Below are 20,082 nucleotides of genomic sequence, written 5' to 3' on the forward strand. Positions count from 1 at the left end.
TCACATTTCTTGGTGTTCCAACTTCCATAATTTTTGAACTAAAGGTGGTATCAACTTGCGTTTTTTTACAGAAGTAATGCTGAGATTGTGCTCTTTTCAAATCTGTAAAAAAATATTACCAGCGTCGACAAACGACTCATTTAGCTTGATCGCATCACAATTGGAGATTGGCGTGCGGTGCATACTGTGCGATGTGGCACAGAACGCAGCGGTGTTTTTACCGGCGGTTTACAACCACCCACGTGATGGGCTCTCGACCAAGAGGAATGGGTAAACTGTCTCAGGTATTTATGAATAACTAGTTTATTTAATAACTAGCATTCCCACAAGAAGGAAGCTCCTAAATGTTAAGGTTAACTAATGTTTAACTAATAACTGTTTAACTAATAACAGTTTACAAAAGCCAAATTCAAGGTTCTCTTGAACACACTTTCGTTAGAAGCACTTAAACGTAACTGTACATTATAATACATGTGCAAAAGTACCTGTTGATATCTTTAAATGCAAAAACAGTATCAAAAATGTTTAAAATATACAAAATAGATCATCTTTACTTGAAATCAGTGTTATGTACAAAGATTACTTCCAATTACTTGGAATTGTAGTACGTTTTTAGTGCATAGTTAGACAGATATCCTTGCGTGGACATTTCAAGCATTATCCGCATCTAATCCTAGAAAACTGATAGCAAAATTTCAGCCAATGTCCTCCAGTTGTTAAATACTGTCTGTAGAATTGACTGTCTGTAAAACTCAGGAATAAAACTGGGAATTTAGAAAAACAAGGAAATTCCAAACCACACAAGATTTTGTACAGCGTTTTTCAATTTGTAAAGGCATTCATGAGAAGGGCAATTCCACGGTTACTCATGTTACATTTTTGATGTACTTTTGAGTTTCCTTGGGCTGTAATTACCTTACTGAAAAGGTTTAATAACTGTTATCCCCATGGTAGATAGAGTAGACCTAGACCTACCTAAGCACCAAAGATAACATCCAGAAAAATGTGTTATGTATGATAAACAAGACGCACAAAACCGGTTACACACGTTACGAAAATTGAACGCGAGTAACCGTGGAATTGCCCAATAGCAAAAAACGAGGAAATCAGCGGATCAGAGGAAAAGTTGCATGCCTGAGAACTAGCTGCCAATAAGACCAATCCATTAAACTGCACCACATGATGTGTTGACCAATTACACTGTCGATTACTGTGTGACATACATGTGATAAGCAACATGCAGCAACAACATGTCTACCTCCCAAGTAGGGCCGTGTATCGGAACCAGGTACCCGAGTACCCGACCGTTGATGTCAGGAACCAGTTCCAGATTATGGGATTGGGTACCCATAAACCAACTATACAAATTACTTAGTCATTTCACAGACAATGAAAAAAGAAAAAGTTTGAATGCCATTTGTGGAGAATTTTCAAAATGAAAACCAGGCTACGTGGAAAAACAAAACAGATTCATGTTTATGAAGCTTGCGAAAATGCAATTGACACCGTAAAGCTAAAGAGCTCACGGTGCAAACTTGCAATTTGCTGTATTGATGCACCGATGTGGTAGTATTATAGTGCGGACCTTGTATGAACAATGTGTTCAGCAACTTCCGAGATTAACATTTTGGAGATGGGTTTTTTAACGGGTACTCGGGTACCCATGCTGTTTTTTTTCCAATCAATTCCCGTACTACCCATAAATGCACACCCCCTTACATGCCGTGTGAACACTACCACATGGGCAACAGCATGTGTGCCTCTCAAGTCTGGCATTTGAGAGGAAGACATCTTGTGTGCGTAATGGGAGGGGTTAATAGATCGGTCTGTTGGAGGACTGTGGAATATTCAGGAATGTTTCGAAGCAAAACTGCAAGAACGCAGCTCAAGAACTTTGGTTGTTTATAATAAGGCACATTTACGCTAGATGTACTTCTTTCTTTGGGTATTCATTCTTGGGATATTTCGTCCTAAGTTGACCAACAAGATAGCAGGGCACTGCCTGCATCACCCAGAGCTGCCCGCCAGCAAAGTCATCATCTGGGAACCAGCCCATGGGCGGGTGAATCATGGGCGGCCATACAAAACCATGGTGAAGGCCCTGATGGAGGACAGTGGCGCCGCAACTGCGGATGAACTTGGGACGCTGATGATGGAACAGGTCATGTGGCGTGTCCGTCATCGTGCCCGACACAAGTAGTGAAGCTGCAGTCGACCAATGATGATGATGATGATATTCTGTCAGTCCTATGTTTATGTGATACATGCAGGACAAAGGCAGGCCAACGACTTTTTGTGCTTGAGTGGTACATGGACGGAATTCACAAAAAGTCCCATTTTGGAAAAGGGAATTCAATTTTTAAAAAACGTACCGATTATGTGCCCTGCTGCTCGTACTATACTCCCCCCGCCTCATACCTGACTACTATTCCATCTCCATCTTGGCCACGCCCTGTTGCTCATCCTCATTTTCGTCATCTTCCTCCTCCAGTTCCCACTCTGTCTCATCCCAATGTACGAAGTCCCATAAGTCCTGCACTAAACCAGCTGTGGGAGAAAGCAATAATTGAAGGTTTTTAATTTTGCTATAAAATCGCATACAAATGAAATGTAGGAACAGTTATTAAAGGGAATATACATCATTTGCTTTTGCTGTAATTTTCAGAAATGGATGGAATTGGGGGGTTGGACATATATAGCAAATATAGTTACACTGACTTTTTTGAGGTTTTGGGTTCAAAATGCTTTACAAACCAAGAAAAACCATCATTTTCCTGTAGTCTGGTTCCCTGACTCCATTTAAGAAGAAACAGAGCAGTTTACATACATTGGGGGAATTGTAAGGTCATGGAACCAGTCTAGCTGGCTTGTACCCGTTCATAGGTGTGTGATCGATTGCAAACAAGTGCGATGGTCAATTGGGGCCAGTATTTGAAAAAAAGCCAGTTTCTTTTCCAACGCTGGTCGGCCGATCAGCGTTGGAAATTGATACAAAAATACCACTTTTCTTGAAAATGACAGTGTACCAGGTGCCATGATTTTACAGGATGCTTTACACTGTCATTCACTAACAGTCCAGCAAGGTATTTCAAAATGATTTGGTAGTTTTATTTTTTGATGTTTGCAAATGTTGTATTTTCCCTTTAATACTCTCCTGTAGCTCCTATATAAAAAAAATGGAAGAAATTCAAAGATTTCAGTCCAGAAAAAGCCATCCTTTCCTTATTAGTCTTCGTGTTTCTGATCTAAAGTGAATTTTTTTTCTCCAAAATTGCATGTTTAGTCCTGATGCATATTTTTCGATTTTCCAGCATAACAGTTTTATCAACAAAGGCACTGCTATAAAGAGCAGCATATTAGGCTCATAATTTGTACAGAAAATTCCTTAAAGAGTGCTTGAGTTTTAAAGTGAAAGCCAAAATAGACCTCACAGCAAAACAGCCCTCATGGGTAAAACAAAATTGAAGCAGTGATCAGAACTTAGAAGAAAATACAGTTTAAAAACAGAATGCATTAAAATTTCTTCATCAGTGTCATACAATACAATACAGGTGTGGACATGTTTAAACAAAGGACTTTTGTTGTGAAAACTATTTTCTTTCAGTAACATGACAAGACAGAGTAGAGTCTCACTTTCATTGTCGGTCGCGTCGGGCAGCCTGTGGTAGAGTTTGTTCAGCGCGGTGATTAAAGCCACGTAGACCTTCTCCACGTCCAGTCGGTGATCCGTGAAGTTTCGGTCATGCATGGCCAGGCAGTGAAGCACCAGCAGGCCTTCATGCAAGACGTACCTCCTGTAGTAAAAAATGGAAAACAAGAAATTTCAATGGAAAATTCTGTGTTAAGCCTGCGTAGGCTTAGCTGATTTTAGTTAGTATAAAATCTCTGAAAGCATAGTGCTCCATTATCAGGATTTTCTTGTTGGGAATACTGGAAAGTGCTTTCGTGATGACGACATATCATGCTCTCAACTCGAATGGGCTTCTCTGGTGGAACGTAGCCCTCATGTGGAATCAGTAGGTGTTTAAAATGACAGTAGCATGTGTTCAAATCGAACAGGTGATATTTCAAATGTACATTGTTTGATAAGAACAGGTGGTTTTCCCAGCAGAGTACCGTGACTTCTAATCGAACAGGTGGTGTTCCCAGCAGAACACCATGTGTTTAACTTTGAACAGGTGGTGTTCCCAGCAGTACGCAATGTATTCATATTTGTGGAGTGTCATGGCCTAGTGGTTAAGAACACCGGACTCACGTTCTGGTGTTTCAGAGGCAACAGTGGCGTGGGTTCGAGCCCGGGCCCGGACACTTGTGCCCTTAAGCAAGGCACTTAACCATTATTGCTTCGTCCTTCGGATGGGACGTAAAGCCATAGACGTGCATTGTGTAATGAAATGCACGTACAAGAATCCAGGGACTCTTATCGCTAAGAGAAGGGGTTTGCCCCGGTGTTTCTGGTCTCCTGGTCAAACTCCCCCGCGGAGTATTTAGGAGGAGTGAACCAACCAAGAACAGGTGGTGTTCCCAGCTGAACACCATGTGTTTAACTTTGAACAGGTGGTGTTCCCTACAGTACACAATGTATTCAAATTTGAACTGGTGGGTGTTTCAGCTGAACACCACGTGTCCAAATCACAGCAGGTGGTGTTCCCGGCAGTACACTACCAGTTCGAATTGAACAGGCGATGTTCACAGTGGGACATTTAAAATGTTTCAATGCTACACTGACCAGTACTGAGTGGGATGCTGGTAGCTCATCGTCAACTGCATTACATTCAACATCCTCCTGAGCATCAATACCACCGCACTGACAAGCTACAAAGAAACCAAAAACAAAGGAATACAATAATCAACACAACATACCATATGCCATCACTTCCCCTCCCCAGCACTTGCCTCTCTTAAAACCCTACCCCTCCTCAATCCTCCAAAATCTTCCAGGCAGTTTTGAAGGATTTTGGAGGATTGAGACTGAATGGCAAAAAAAATGTCAGTTGAGTTTGGCGGATGCATTGTGTCGGGTTCGTAGGCTGTACCCATTATTGTTTATGTTCAGCCATGCATAATTGAGCCCTGCATTATGCTCGATATCATCCACAATTCTAAATGTCATCAGCACTGCCTCAACCCATTAGCAGGTATTGTTGGAGGATTTTGAAGGATTGAGGCAATGGTCATCCCTCCACTGAACAAATTCAAGATTAAAATAAAAAAAAAAAAAAAATTCCATCTTATGAATAGTTAATGCAGTACCCGCTGCTATGTACATTAGACTCAACCAGCCAACTGATCCCTTAGCTCCAGTGGTAGACCTGCACTAGAAAGCAGGAGGACATGGGTTCGAGTCCTACCGAGTGATTTTTTCCAACTTTCACTCAGGAGGTAACACACTGAGTATACAGTGTTTATACGTCGGTGAAGGGCAAAATATAAATTCAAGATATAACATGCTTTTGAAGGATTGAGGCTGAATCCAAGTTTTACATGGTGGCAATTGGAGGATTTTGCAGGATTGAGGATCCACAAAAGCATCATAAGGGTGCATTGAACATGCAACAAGCATACAGCATTCATGCATAAAGAGCAAGTACAATAGACCGGAATGCAAACAGGAAGACTGCCATAGCCAAATAGTATGCATCACCACGTATGTATTGTACAGGATTCAATTACTTTGCCAGTACTTTTTTCTTGGGGTATCAACTTTCCATGACTCTTTATAAAATAAGGAAACCCCACGACTTCTGTGGTAGCTTTAAATTCCATGATTTTTCCATGACTACAGCAGCCCTAAAATTAGCTGGGGGAGTAACATGCATCTAATCCAGGGTGGGGTGCTGTGGTCCAATGGTTACGGTGTTTGACTCGTGTGCCGCGGTACATGGGTTCGAATCCTGACTGTGGAAACATGGTGCTTGTGCTCTTGAGCAAGGCACTTCACCATTCTTGCTTCGTCCTTCGGATGGGACGTAAAGCCGTAGGTCCTGTGTGTTGTGTAATGCACGTTAAAAAATCCAGTAACACTTATCGCTAAGAGAAGGGGTTTGCCCCGGTGTTTCTGGCAGTGGCTGCAATATGCGCCGCAGCTCCTTGTAAACCCTTATAAGGTGCTACATAACAGGTCTCATATTTCTCATAAACAATATTTACCTTTCTTTAATAATAGAAATAATTTCTAACGCCTTAAGTGCCTAATTATTGGTAAATACATGCGCTATATAAGACGATATTAAAATAAATAGAAATAATATCAATGGTTTTGTACCACGGAACCAGAATGATGAGCCACATTGGCTTGGGACAGGCATTAGTTTTACTTTGTAATCCTACCTCCAGACTACACTGGCAGTCAGCGTCTAACAGCATGGTGGGTCCCTGGTGATGTGTGCCTATGATCCTCCATAGAATAGAGATCACCTGAACGGGAACAAAGTGATAAAGGTTTATTTGCAAACATCAAAAGGTAAAACCCTAAAAAGATTTGCAGCTTTTAAATAAAGGTGAATGAGTTTCCAGTATGTAACGAGACATAATTGCATTACAAATAAGAATAAGAATAGAAAAAAATTTCCAGGATTTCTAGTTGATGTAGTCTTCACGACACAATTCTCAGAGTTAATTAACTTTAAGGTTTTTCATTAGAAAAGAACTGTCTTTTTAGAAATGGGAAGGTCATTGGCTTTTTGTCTGGCATAATTTTGACAATTTGACGGTACCTTGACAGTAAGCTGGACTTTCTGTGGATTGCTGCAACTCTGAGATCCATGGACACCACATTGATAACACTGCAGCAGCAGACAGGAATCTAACAGAAGAAAATAACGAGGAAAATATGAGTTCAACCTTTCATCTTAAACAAAAATCTGAAAATAGGCTGGGTGACCGGAGCGGCCTACCCTCTTCCGATCTCCCTTCCCCATAGCTGCCAACTTTTCAAAATCCCAATTAGTAATCAACCCGCGCGGTCATTTTCAACTGCTCGTTTTATCAAAAGCTTTACAAACATCGAGTACAGGTACATGGTTTACATGTACACATACATGTGCATACCCCTTCTTTTTGTGAATAATAATGTACTGTAGGCCAAAAGATAATTTAAAAAAAAAAAAAAAAAAAAAAAAAATTAATATTTTTTTTTTTTTAATTAATTTTGTTTTAATGTCTGTTTTTGTTTGTTGAAGTCAAATAAATAATAACAACAATAACATGTGCGCATATTTTGTTTGAGATGCATGCTATCGATGTGGAGTTTCGAGTTCGTATCATCAATGTATTTACACACAATGATTTAGGGCCACCGTATGCAATAGAAATATCCCGCCAACATACCTTGCAAACGCATGCTGATTTATCTTTTCTGGATGTTGTGACAAACTCAAACTCTATTACCAATTATTCCAACCATACTCTTATTAAATTCCATGATTAAAATCTCGCACTGATGGGTCTCATCCCGGCAATAAGCGACCAAATGTGCTCACGATCGTCACTGAAAAGCACTCACACACAGTACACACAACCACACATCCACGAGATGCACACAAATGACACACCATTGAAAAATAGTTTTAGTCTGGTCCTCAAGTACTCCACTACGCACACTGCATTGATGTCTATCAGGTGCTTGACTGCATTCTTATTAGACTTGTCACTAGTCCATCCATTATCGCGACATTTCGCCAGAAGTTTTCGGTCAAAAACGATACTTTACAAGTATTTTTTTTTCGTTATGTAGAAAATGGGAAATTCGTAATATTTTAGTGGCAAATCGTATTTTCGTAATTTAACAAACAATTCGTAATAATTACGAAAAATTCGTAACAGTTGGCAGCTATGCTTCCCCGATCTCTCGCAATACAGACGTGCTGTTGTCATCGAATCCATTGAAATTTATTACAAAATCAAATTTGAGGGGGGAAAAATCATCAGAAAATCAGATTTCTGGAAGGAAATTTAAAAAAAATTGGAATTCGCATAAGTTGCTTCTATGAACAGTTGATCTTGAATCAGTTGATCTGACATCTTGAGCGTGCAGTTACTCAGAACTATTTTAAAGGTAATATACAATATTTGCTTTTGCTGTAATATTCAGCAATGGATGGATTTGGGGGTTAGTATTTTACAGCAAATATTGCTACACTGACCTGTTTTAATTGTGTGTTCATACATGTAGAGGCTGGAAAAACCAAGAAACAAATGCTGTTCTTGTAGTCTGGTTCCCTGACCCTACTTCAGACAAAATGGAGCAATTTATAGACGTCGGGGAATTGTTAGGTCAAGGAACCAGTGTAGTTGGCTTGCACCCGTTCACGGACGTTTAACTGATGTGTCACGAACGTGCAAACAAAATGTGCACTAACTAAATTTGGTAAATTGGGGGAAGTATTTGAAAAAAGTCTGTTATTTTCCAACGATGGTCGGCAGACTATCGTTGGAAATTGATAAAAAAATTGTGTTTTTTTTTAAAATGACAGCACACCAGATGCCATGATTTCACAGGATGCTTGAGACTATTATTCACTGACAGTCAAGTAAGGTGTTTCATAATGATTTGGTAGTTTCTTTTTTTTGATGTTTGCAAATGTTGTGTATTACCTTTAAATGTCAAACTAAATTTAAAACTTCAGCGTAATAAGGAAGAACACTGGCCTGAAATGGGCGCCAGTTAACATACCTGATTGGTTACACAGCTTACAAGTCAGCTTCCAGGATGAACTCAATGCTTTCACGATGTCTAGGGCATGAGACACTTGGGTGAAGGTGCTGTCTCGACACATGGCGTTGAACAGAGCGTCGTGGACTAGGAGGGATTGTAACCTACACGGGAAATCAGATTTAACAAGGCTTAAGTTTGCTGCAGGACTTTCACAAGATTGAGCTGTAAATTACAGGAAAAACATCCGAAACATGATTGGGCCAATTTCTTTTAACTTTAAAGGCTGACTTTTAAGGAATATGAAATATATTCTGCTGAGTAGGAACCAGCCCTAAAGATGACGTCCTTAGATTTTTAGGAGCCACGTTTGAATTCTCACAATCAAAATTCACCTTAGAGTTTCTTTCAGCCTTTCTGCACCTGTCACAAAACTGAGTGGACTGACACAATTTTGGGGGTTTTCGAAACCGTCTCCGACCCAGGACTCCTGCCATGTTCCAACGCAGTGAAAATACACAATCCAATGGCCTTATGTGAAAGAATTTGGAATCTCTCAAGCTGACTATGGCGATATCTTGTCTAGGAGCCTGTCAACTCAGGGGATTCAAATTGTGAAACTCAAACCAAAGATTACCCCTAACTCCCTAGGCATTTCTGCTAGGTTACAACCTCCATCCTGCAAAATCCTCCAACTGCTCCGTGTCAAAAAAAAATTGCATACAGCCTCGATCCTCCAAAATCATTCGTTATTTTTTGAATGTGTTCCTTGGAGGGGTGACCACTGCCTCAATCCTACAAAGTCCTCCAGCAATCACTGTCAATATGTTGAGGCAGAGCCAGTGACATCCTGGAGCAGTACGGAGGATTTCAAGTATATCTAGACCTAAAGTTATGCAAGGCTGAGCATAAACAACACAAGGTTCGGCCTGAGACCTTGACACAGCGCATCCTCCAAAATAAGCCACATATTTTTGTCATATAGCCTCAATCCTGCAAAATCCTCCATTTGCAAAGAGGAATTTGGAGGATTCGGGAAGGTTAGGGTTAAGCACAGATTTTATCCAATGCTTTGCGTATTTCAATCACAAAGTAAATATACATGACTCCCTGAAATAGGTAAATACAATGCTCATTCAAATTTAGATTTTTGCTGTGGTCTCGTTGGAAACCCTACATACTTTTCATATTCCTCCTTGTTTGACTTCTGGACAATAATCCGCAGCAGGTAAACGGAAGACTCCACGACAGCACCACAGTTGCCCAGCCCGTGCTGCATACTAGCAATCCTCATCAGCTTGCTCAAGATATGATTACTGCGCCGGTCTGGGAAGCTATCGGTGGGCGGCTGTGGTGGTTGGGGCTCATGGACGACGGATGAATGGCCGGCTGATTTAGACGGAGCTTGAGTTGGCTGCATATGGAAAAACAGGCAGGTTCTTATAGCAAAATATGTTAAAGATATAGTCCATCATTTGTAATTTGTGCATTTTGTTCGTTTGAAGCAACAAAAGTGCTCAAAATCTAAAGAAGGGCACTGAACAACTAACCTGATGAAGTTTCAGCTCAGCTTCAGCTGTATATTCCGAAAAAAAACCCAGCATTCTAGGATCTCAATTTCAAATCAAAAGTTGCTGAATCGTGTTTTGAATTGGGCCTGAATTCAGCGTCCGAGACACGTTCTCACTGAGCCGATTGCAGCTACGCGATGTTGCGCACCGATCCGACGAATTATAGCAACTGCGCGCGCGTGTGAGTCGTGTCAACACTTGCGCGCATTTCGCCAAATAAAAAAACGAACTACTAACGGGAATTTCCAACGGTGCTTCTTAAGACGCACCGTTGGAAAGGCCTTCTTTCGTTGATTTCTTCAAAATGACAGCTTGCCAGAAAAAATAATTTCACAGGGAGTTTAGTCCCCTTACTATATTTCAACCAAGTATGTTTTTCAACAATAATTATGCCAGTTACTTTTGGGATAGCTGCAAATGATGGACTCTGGCTTTAAGTAGGTAAAAGTGAGTGGTAAAATCTTCTTTGAGCGTATGGCTCATATTTGTGAGGTATTTGCATCCAAATATTAGCATCATTTGCTTTTGATGCATTTTATTCATTTCAAATAACATCACCACTCCAAATCCACAGAAGAATGTTCAAATGATAAACTGTTGAAGTTTCATCTCAGTACACTTTTCGAGAAAACAGTGAAAAACTATGCACAATCTTTGGAGCACGAAACACTGTTTCTTCAATAGCATTTTGAATATTCCAAGCAACAGTCAATTTAAGTGACTGTAGTACCAGTACGATCTTTAATCCAAGTAAGCCTTTTGATAATAATTTGGTATGTTACCCTTTGAGGCAAATGCAAATGAGCCTATGTGCCTATACAGACAAAAATGGTAAAACTGACTTTAATGATTATCACACACTTGTAGCTTTAGGTTTTCACCCTTAATCAGAATTTCACTGTGAAAACAAATCTTAGCTATTGGAAAATTAAATTCCTATATTAAGTGATGTAGGTTTTTGGAAGTATCACTAACGAATGTTGACCTCCATTTTTAAAACTTTGACCATTGTGTTACTAGACCCTCCAAAATGCCATTATAGTTATAGTTTACTCTTAGTGCTATAGTTTAAATTAGACAACTCACATCAATGAGAGGTGCCGATGGGTCTATCTCCATGGCTGAAACGTCTTCATCGCTTCCAGGGGATTCGGGGTCCTTGTAGGTCCCAGCATGAAGGATAACAGTCCGCACCGTGGGAGAACAAGTCACCATCTTACCCAAGGCAGTCAAGGAGGTGAGCACTGCCGATTCGGCACGGCCTAACGCCATGAGCTCCTCGCTGGGACTGCTGGATCCGGGAGAGTCGAGGGAGGACTCCAGGCTTCGACCCCCGCTGCCACCACCGCTGCTGCTACTGGGACAGGTAGAGCAGAGGGCTGGGGCATTGTTCTGGGTTATGCTGTGGGTCGTGTCGATGTAGCAGGTCAACTGATCCTCCATGAGAGGCAAGAGGTCCGTGATGCAGGCCACAGGGTCTTCAAACTCCAGGTCCTGAGATTTGCCCGTTGGTGGTCTGTAGGGAGGTACTTGGCGGGCGACATTTGGTGGCAGCGGTGGGATGCGGGGCGGATTCAGGATGTTAGAGATGGCCTTTGTTGCTAGCTCTACACTGCGATTCGAGGAATTTTCATTGTGATGAATCAGCTGCCTCTTGTTTGGGGAGACTCTAAAAAGGTCAAGGAATTAAGGTATTACTTTTTAAATTCTAGGCAGGACAAAACGGAAACTTAGACAAATCATAACATGAACAAACACAACCTTGTTAATGTTGAAACAAAACCTTGTTTCAAACACTCTAATTATCATTTGAAAAAAGGGAGGAACACCATTGTAAAGGTTTCATACATAATGAAACAGTTTGAAGAAATATGCAGAGTGCAGTTTAGCAGAAAGTAGGAGTAAAGGTAGAGTATATTATTTACAGCAAAAAGTAACTGATGATATTATTGCTGAAAAGCATACTTGGTTTAAAGATAGTAATGGCACAAAACTCCCTGTGAAATTGCTCTTTTTGGCATGCTGTCATTTTGAAGAAAACAATAAGAAGGTCATTTACAAAGATGTGTCTAAAGACGCATTTTTGGAAATTTCCATCAGTAGTTTGTTTTTAATTTAGCGAAGCTGTGAATGGGTGTGTGCAGGCGTTGACATGACGTACACGCGTGTGGCAAGAGGACGCTGATTTCGGGTGCAATGCAAAACATGACTTGGCAACTTTTGAATTGAAATTGAGATCATAGAATATTTTTTTCTCGGAATACACAGCATTCACTGAGCTAAAACTTCATCAGGTTAGTTGTTAAGTACCCTCCTTTAGATTTTGAGCACTTTCGTTGCTTCAAACGAAAAAAAAAACCACAAATGAAAAATGAAATGCTCTACCATTAAACTTGGGAATAAAAGAGCAAAGTTATTTCCGCAAAAATAGGAATCGGGAAGAATTTCTCCAGATTTAACCTCACGGCCCGATTTCATGGTGCTGCTTAACAGTAAGCAGAAAAGTTGTACTAACTATAGCAGAAAGTTTTGCTAACCTTAAGTACTACTTCATGGCGTGAATGTGCTAACGGTTGTGCGCACGCGGAGATTTCTATTGTCACATCATTTAAGCAACTGTTTGCTCTGAGGTAAGCTTACTGCTTACGGTCTCCATGAAATAGATGGAGGCTCTGTTAGCAGAAAATGGTGTGCTTAGCAGCAATATGAAATCAGGCCCAGAGCAGAGGTAGTTTGCGCTCAGAAAAAAAAATGAAGTTGTTTCAGGAGGAAGATTTTATTTTGAAAAAAATTGGGCGTAGTTTTTGACCTACTTTTGGGGTTTGGCAGGCAACGGTTGTCCTGGTATCGCAGCCTCCATTCCATCACTGGGTGGTACCCTGTCGTACCCAGTGCTCTGGACTAGACCCATCAACCCACCCACGGATCCAGCCGTGGTGGCTTGCTTCTCTGTGTCTTCTAACAAAATGCCAATGAGCTGGGCCTCTGCAGATGAAGCTTCGAAAAGAAAAAAAAGAACAGAACAGACATTTATTGTGGGCTCCACTCCTAGCGACAGGAAGGCTTGAGATTTAGCAGTTTTTTCAAAATCCGAGCTTTGTGTTCAACTGTGCTTTTGGGAGATTTCATGGCTTGACTTCTGGACTCGGGTTCAAATTTCAGGTCCATTTTGTGCTTCAGGAAAGGCTATTCCTATACTATAGTCTAGAGCATTTCCATTCGGTTTGGACATTCAAGAACTTCTAAATGATTCCAGGGCCAGGGATTGAGCCAAAGCCAGATGAAAAGTCAAGATCGGGGAACTAGCATGGGACATCCATCTCAGAAGTAGGTAACATGGCAAACGTTACAGTTCCTGCATAGATATTGAGGATTTGCGTGACGTTATCACATGACCGGTGCAAGATCTGCCATTTTTGACATCTAGTACAGTACATGTTCATTGCATTACGCGCAACGTGCATGTTCTGCGGTATTTGTCACGGTCAATATGCAATTGAGACAGAAAAAATGGGCATCTTCTGTGCAACTGTTTGCTGTAACAACAGACAAGAAATCGCTCTGATCTCTCATTCTACCGCTTCCCTAGCCGTGTCGACCCAGACAGGAGAGAGAAATCATCGCACTTCAATGTGTCAGTGAAAATGCCAGGTGGAAACAAATAGGGATCGTCTATTCTCAGCTGAGACAATTTATTGGCGTATCTCTGTTGACTTTCACCCTCAAGATGACTGACAGATGTTGACATAATTGGGGATCCATCTCCTGTCATGCCTGTCAATTCCTCCATGTCCGTAATGTCCGTAATTGAGCGACACATCATGCATGTTTGCGCGCTAGCAAGATGTCCAACATGGCGGGCGTGTGGGTGACCCCCGACCTGTGACGTCACGTAAGATTCCTCAATAGGACACAGATCAATATTTTCCACCAGTTCTGTTGAGGCCATTTTTTACACTATCATCTATCATCGTCTCACCTATCTGTATATCTCACCCACCATGGGCAGAACCAAGTCGCACTTAATACATCTGTCTGTACATGGGTCAGACTTTAATAGATTATGAATTGTCTAGCCACGTAGCGCCTCAACAGGGCTTGGGTTTTACCCACGAAGAGTGCTGGACCCATGTAACAGCTGTGTAGGATTCGTGCTCGAGTGAAAGAGGTTCCTGAAAATATCGGGGGATCATACGGGGAGATTTCGGATAGTGTGAAAGGGCCTTGGAGCTTACCTTTCTGAAGCCTATCTGACACCAACGAGGATTTCTTGGCATTTCTGGGCGGCTTGCCGTATGGGATAGAGGAGCTAGAACTTGAGGCTGGAATGGAGTTGAGAACTGATGGTGATACCTTGCCTAAAAAAAAAAAAAACATAAAAAAATGTATAAATATGAACCAAGATAACGACAAAACAAATGTCTGAAGAAAAATTGGTACATGTAATTAACAAAAAGTCAGCAATGTGAATAATTTTGCCAAATTACCTGAAAAAAAAACAAAAAAGTTATTTCCAAAGTTTTTACCTGGACTTTTGCTGGCCAAACCTCGCCTTGGACTCCTCTTGGGACTACTGCGGGCCGGCTGACCTTCTGACAGTGTCCTGACCCTGGGTGACCTCAGTTGACCCCTCTCGACCTTCCGATTGTCCGCCATGAATGACTGCTGCGTTGGAAACATGTCCGTGTCCCTGATGTCATCTTCAGTCTTACTGGCCGGTGGCGTTGCAGTTTGCTTTGTGGGTGTGGTCGGGGCGTGGTTTAAGCCGGAGGAAATGGGCGGTCTGGTTCTATGGTTCTGACTGGCACTCTGTGCTTGCATCAGCTCCACCTCCTTGAACTGAAGTTGGGTTTTCAAGCTTTCGTTCTGTCATTCAGAAAAGAAAAAAAACAACGTAGTAATTCCCGGGATAACAAAATGGCAGATCACAGCTACAATTGAAACCCCTAACCGTCTAGGCCCTTTTTTTACTAGGATCCATTCTCCAATCCTGCAAAAACCTCCAACTGCCACCATGAATCGATCAATACAGCCTCAATCCTCGTATTTTGAATTTGTACAGTGGAGGGGTAACCACTGCCTCGATTGTTCGAAATCCTCCAACAATCGCTGTAATACATTGAGGAAGTGCGGATATCCGGAAGCAGTGTGGATGATGTCCGGTATATTGTAGGCCTCAATAATGCATGGCTGAACATAAACAATACAGGAAACAGCTTAAGACCCGGACACAATGCATACTTCCAAATCAACCGACACCTTTGTGGCCTAAATCCTCCAAAATCCTCCACAACAGCCTGGTTGGATTTGGAGGATTGCGGAGGGTTAGGGTTAACAAATAACAGTTGGCCTAAAACTGGTCTCTTCAATACACTATAAATGCTTAAGTGGTAGTATCGAAAATGAAGACCCCTAAAACGAAGACCGAAGACCCACTCGAAAACAAAGACTCACTCGAAAATGAAGACTGTTTTCGAGTGGGTCTTCGTTTTCGAGTGGGTCTTCGTTTTCGAGTGGTTCTTTGTTTTTGAGTGGGTCTTCCATCTTCGGTCTTCGTTTTTAGGGGACTTCGTTTTTGATACTACCATGCCTAAATAGCAGATCCACTGAGCTATGCCTCCAGTGGTCAAAATGCAAAATGTTACTGTCACTGAATTTTCATTGACTTTCAAACAATGTTACCCTCTATAACAACACGTCTTCGTTTCTGAATTCATATATTGTCAGTGAGAGTGATTTTGACCCATTTCATTACCCTGACACTCTACAGATAGGCAATTGGAAGCTGTTTTTAATCAAACTTAGCTCTGATAAAATTAATCTCGTTAAGACTGTGTCCATGCTTCCAGAGCTATGGCTATGCTAATTGCCAGCTTCCCACGTAGTTGTAACGGAAAAAACAACCTCAATAATCAATACTTTTAGTCCTAACCCTCATCAGCTTTTCTATGGGCACCATGCTAAATGCAACAGAATGCAACACAGCAGAAATGATAACCCTGCTAAATGCAACAAACTGCAACAGTGGATTCTGTTGTATTTAACTCTATGCAGTTGCCCTGCTAAATGCAACAAACTGCAATAGTAGATGATATCGTATCAGCCTTGGCACTATGGGCACTAACCCTGCTAAAAGCAACAAGATGCAATGCAGCAGGAGACTTGAATGCCAAATGCAACAGTATGCAACAAGTTTTGATCATTGTTGCTTTCTGTTGCATTTAGCAGGGTTAGGGATAGACAAGAGATACGAGCACAGCCTATCATGCATGATATGCAACAGATACATGTATCTTAGGTCTGGTTCCCAGACTCTCACCTCCTTCTTGAATTCCCTTTCTACCTCACTGAGCTGTTGTTTCCTCTGTTCCTCGGCCTGTAAGCGTTCCATCTGTAGCCGGCTAGTCTCCACCTTAGATTTGTTGAGGTTCTGTCTCAGTACCTGTATCTCCCCCTCTTTACTGAACATCTCTTTGGTTAGGAGCTCCAGCTGACAAAGGAAACAAACACAACATGTAGTCAAGAGAAGTCATGTTATCATTCTTATTTGATTTTTGTGAATACTGCCAAGCAGGCTACTCCAGAAGTCACATTGCATCTGAAGGAAGGGCACCGATTTTTTTTAATTTCCTTCCAATTTGCATTTATTGATCCTGCCAAAACCAAACACTTTGAGGGAACTCAAATTGCACGTTATAAGTAGACAATTTGGGCACCGAACCCTAAGCAAAAGATGGGGCCTGCATACGTACAACCTGGGAATATTTCTTCTGGTCTAGTAGCTACAGTGGAGTTTGAGCTCATTTCCACAGAGCTGACCATTTTTATTAGAAAAAGAGCTAGATAAAAAAAGAGGACAAAAAGCATACAATTTACACAACTGACCTCAAGTTCCTATCATTTGATCCTGCTACTGGTAAATACTGGTTAAAAATTTGGTAGAATTTGGTACCAAGAGTTCACACAAAAAGTAAGCATGCAATAAAGGGATTTGCAAGGTCCATCATTTGGTATTTTGGGGAACACAGTAACAGACTGGGCAGATTTGTGGAAAAGATTGACTAAAACCCATCCCGCCCAGATCTTTGAAAATCCAACAGCGTGATTTGTGACGATTTTGCAAAATTGATGTAGTGTCCAGACACTATTTCTTCAGATGGGAATTGACGCCCATTGGAAAGTTTGAGGGCCAAGAATGGGTTATTGGGTTTTTGCAATGCGAAATTTGGGAAGATTTTAAAGGAAGGTTCCAAGACGGAGTGCCTAGGGAGCTGGCAAGGAGTCCTACCTGCTTCTTGATTGTCTCGCATTCAGACTTGTACTTGGCCACCTGTTGCTGCTGAAGTGTGGCGATCTGGGACGATCCAGTGTCCCTTTCAGTGGACGGTAGACCCGGCGATTCCCTCGCTATCGCCCCCTTGGGAGGGGTAAGACTCGCGGTGCTCCGTCCCCCGCCCTGAGGGGGTACAGAGTGGAACCCCGCTCCCATGTTAGAGTTGTTAGAGATGGCCCCCGGTTTTGTATTGTAAGGGACGGGATTACTCCGGCTGCTCGTGTCAATGTGGAGATTCTGTAGAGTACTTCTAGCTGGAAAGGTGGATGTAGAAGAATTTGTGATTTTGGCACCGACGTTGGATTGGATGGTGTGCTTATGAGGCCCTGTTACCCTGTTCGATGGGAGAGTTTGGGTTTTGGTTGAAGCCAAATTCTCAGCCTGCTGGTGACTGCCTGGTGGCGTGCTTCCACTGTGATACTGTGAGGAGTAATAGATCTTAGTTCCTGTGATATTACTTTGCCTTGTGTGGCTTGTGCTTTGGGCTTGAGGAAACGTTGGAGTCGGCGTACGATTCGCCAATCCGGAGGGGGCCTGGGCTTGTGGTCGTCCTCCCCGTGAGTTTGTCGATTTGAAGGAGAATTTAGAGCTTGCGTTACCAACACTGGCGTGGGATTGTTGCAACGATCCGGAACTACTTGATGGTTGTGTGTTATTTACAATGCTGCTCTTGTTTACAGTTTGGCTGTAGGGCGCTGGTGGTATGAGGTTTGTTTTCGCCTGATTCGGGAACTTTGGGGCACTGGCAGGCCTTTTGAGGGTGTGTGTGGGTGGGCGAAGCTCAGGGTGAGGCTGCTGGCTCAACGCCTGGGATGCTATCATGTCAAACGACTCCAAGTCGTCCTCAGTGAAACTGTCAAAGTCATGAAATGGATCCGAGTCGTTGGTGGTCTCCGTTTCTCCAATCCGAGGTCTCTTCCTCGGAGCAGGCGAGTCCCGGACGTTCATGTTGCCGGAGTTGATGTTAGTCTGACGCAAGATATTGGCCCTTCTCTGTCCAGGGGAAGCACTGTTGTAGATGGGAGGACGCTTGTTTGGCACAGGCCCGGAGAACAGTGGATTGACAGACATGCTCTGTGTTTGCTACAAACGTACCAGACTTCTCTGGAAAGAAATAATAAAAAAGCACATTGTATGGTTAGTGGGCGTGGGGGGGGGGGGGGGAATGGAAAAACACAGGCCTTTTCTGTTCAAAGCAGATAGAGGTCACTCACAACCTGACAATTAATAAGCAGTTTCAGGGTAATATGCGCCATCTTGGGCGCATTTTGGAATGGACGCATGACGACTTTGAAGCGCAAAAGTTTTCCTTTGATGATGCGTACACAGCAACGCGTGTAAAATTGCCTCGTAAGCAAGATGGCGCATATTACCGCGAAACACCTTATTCATCTGACATGTTCGTAACATTACCTTAATTAATAGTGGTGTAAAGGGAAAGGTTCCAATATCTGGCCATCACTAATTTTTCCCTTTAGTGACCTATCAGCCATCAGAAAGTGATAATATGTCCTAAAATGTCAAATTTAGCAGGGAAAATATTGAAGTATTTACTGAGAAATTTTCAAACCAGTCTCATAGGGTTTGTGCACAGGGTGACAATAGCCCCACTAGTGTGGCCGTCGGTATGCTGCGCTGAGAGGTTCAGCGCAGCATACCGACGGCCACACTAGTGGGGCTAAGGGTGACAAGTGATGGCCAGATATGGGAATCTTTCTGTGTGAAGTACCTTTATCACTTGCACAAGTGGTTGACAAGAATCAGACCATGCAGATCATGAAATAATGAAGTTTCACATAGCCAACAATTCATCTTCATGACCTGATGACAATTGTAACTTGTTAATGTTGTAGGCCAACATGATTAAGTTGTGTTCAGCCACATGGAGTCACTGAGGCATTTCAGCATTGTTGATGAAAATTAGGGTAACTGAAAGTGTATAAATTAGCTTGAGAAACCCTATGATGTCATGAGAATTAGGGGTTTTCCCAAGCTACATTTCGAAACTAGGCCATCATGGCCATGACATGTCGGCGACTGGCGAGAAAATTCCAACGCACAGTCATCAGGTCATGACAGTTTTGCATGACCAATTTTTATCAAATTAGCCCTATTTAATACACATTTTAATACAATTTAAAAGGCTGAAGTGTTTGCACTAACACACTTCGATCTTCACATGCTTTGTTATGCCAAATACTACATTACAAATTACTTTAAAACCCTACAAAAAAATAGATTCCTACCCCAAAATCTGGCACTGCCAACTTTGTTTTCGGAGCGCGGAGACATGTGTTTTTCTGGAAGTTTCAAGTTGTAGTAGGGGATAAAAATCTACACTGTCAATAAATACATAATATTTCGTCAACAAATGACACATACTGTACCATATAAGTATGAAATTCGATCTAAAAATCATTTCAGATTTTGTAGGTGCTACAATCAAGCTTTAAGCTCATTTAAAAGATGTCTATCAATACACAAAATTTATTTCCACCCTCTCCTGAAATGGTCTACCCCAGAAA

General features: G+C 41.9%; 1 protein-coding gene across 2 annotated transcripts; it reads right to left on the reverse strand.

The window, feature by feature from the left end:
- Positions 1-1,677: 1,677 nt before the first annotated feature.
- LOC119726756 lies at positions 1,678-19,874 on the reverse strand. Of its 2 annotated transcripts, XR_005270857.1 has the most exons (15): positions 19,804-19,874; positions 17,513-18,661; positions 16,544-16,714; positions 14,751-15,090; positions 14,460-14,582; positions 13,038-13,221; positions 11,311-11,893; positions 9,835-10,067; positions 8,675-8,817; positions 6,717-6,805; positions 6,331-6,417; positions 4,730-4,815; positions 3,634-3,794; positions 1,750-2,547; positions 1,696-1,714 (listed from the first exon to the last, which is right to left on the reverse strand). XR_005270857.1 is itself a non-coding variant. In XM_038198598.1 (14 exons), exons 2-14 carry the CDS (start codon positions 18,626-18,628, stop codon positions 2,426-2,428), a joined length of 3,438 nt encoding a protein of 1,145 aa, XP_038054526.1. In that variant the 5' UTR covers positions 18,629-18,661; positions 19,804-19,874; the 3' UTR covers positions 1,678-2,425. The 2 variants fall into 2 exon arrangements, 1 of the variants encoding a protein (XP_038054526.1); XM_038198598.1 differs by having other exon boundaries at positions 1,678-2,547.
- Between the last annotated feature and the right edge of the window lie 208 nt (positions 19,875-20,082).

This window comes from Patiria miniata, unplaced genomic scaffold (genome assembly GCF_015706575.1).
Source record: "Patiria miniata isolate m_02_andy unplaced genomic scaffold, ASM1570657v1 HiC_scaffold_2, whole genome shotgun sequence".
NCBI classification, from domain to species: domain Eukaryota; kingdom Metazoa; phylum Echinodermata; class Asteroidea; order Valvatida; family Asterinidae; genus Patiria; species Patiria miniata.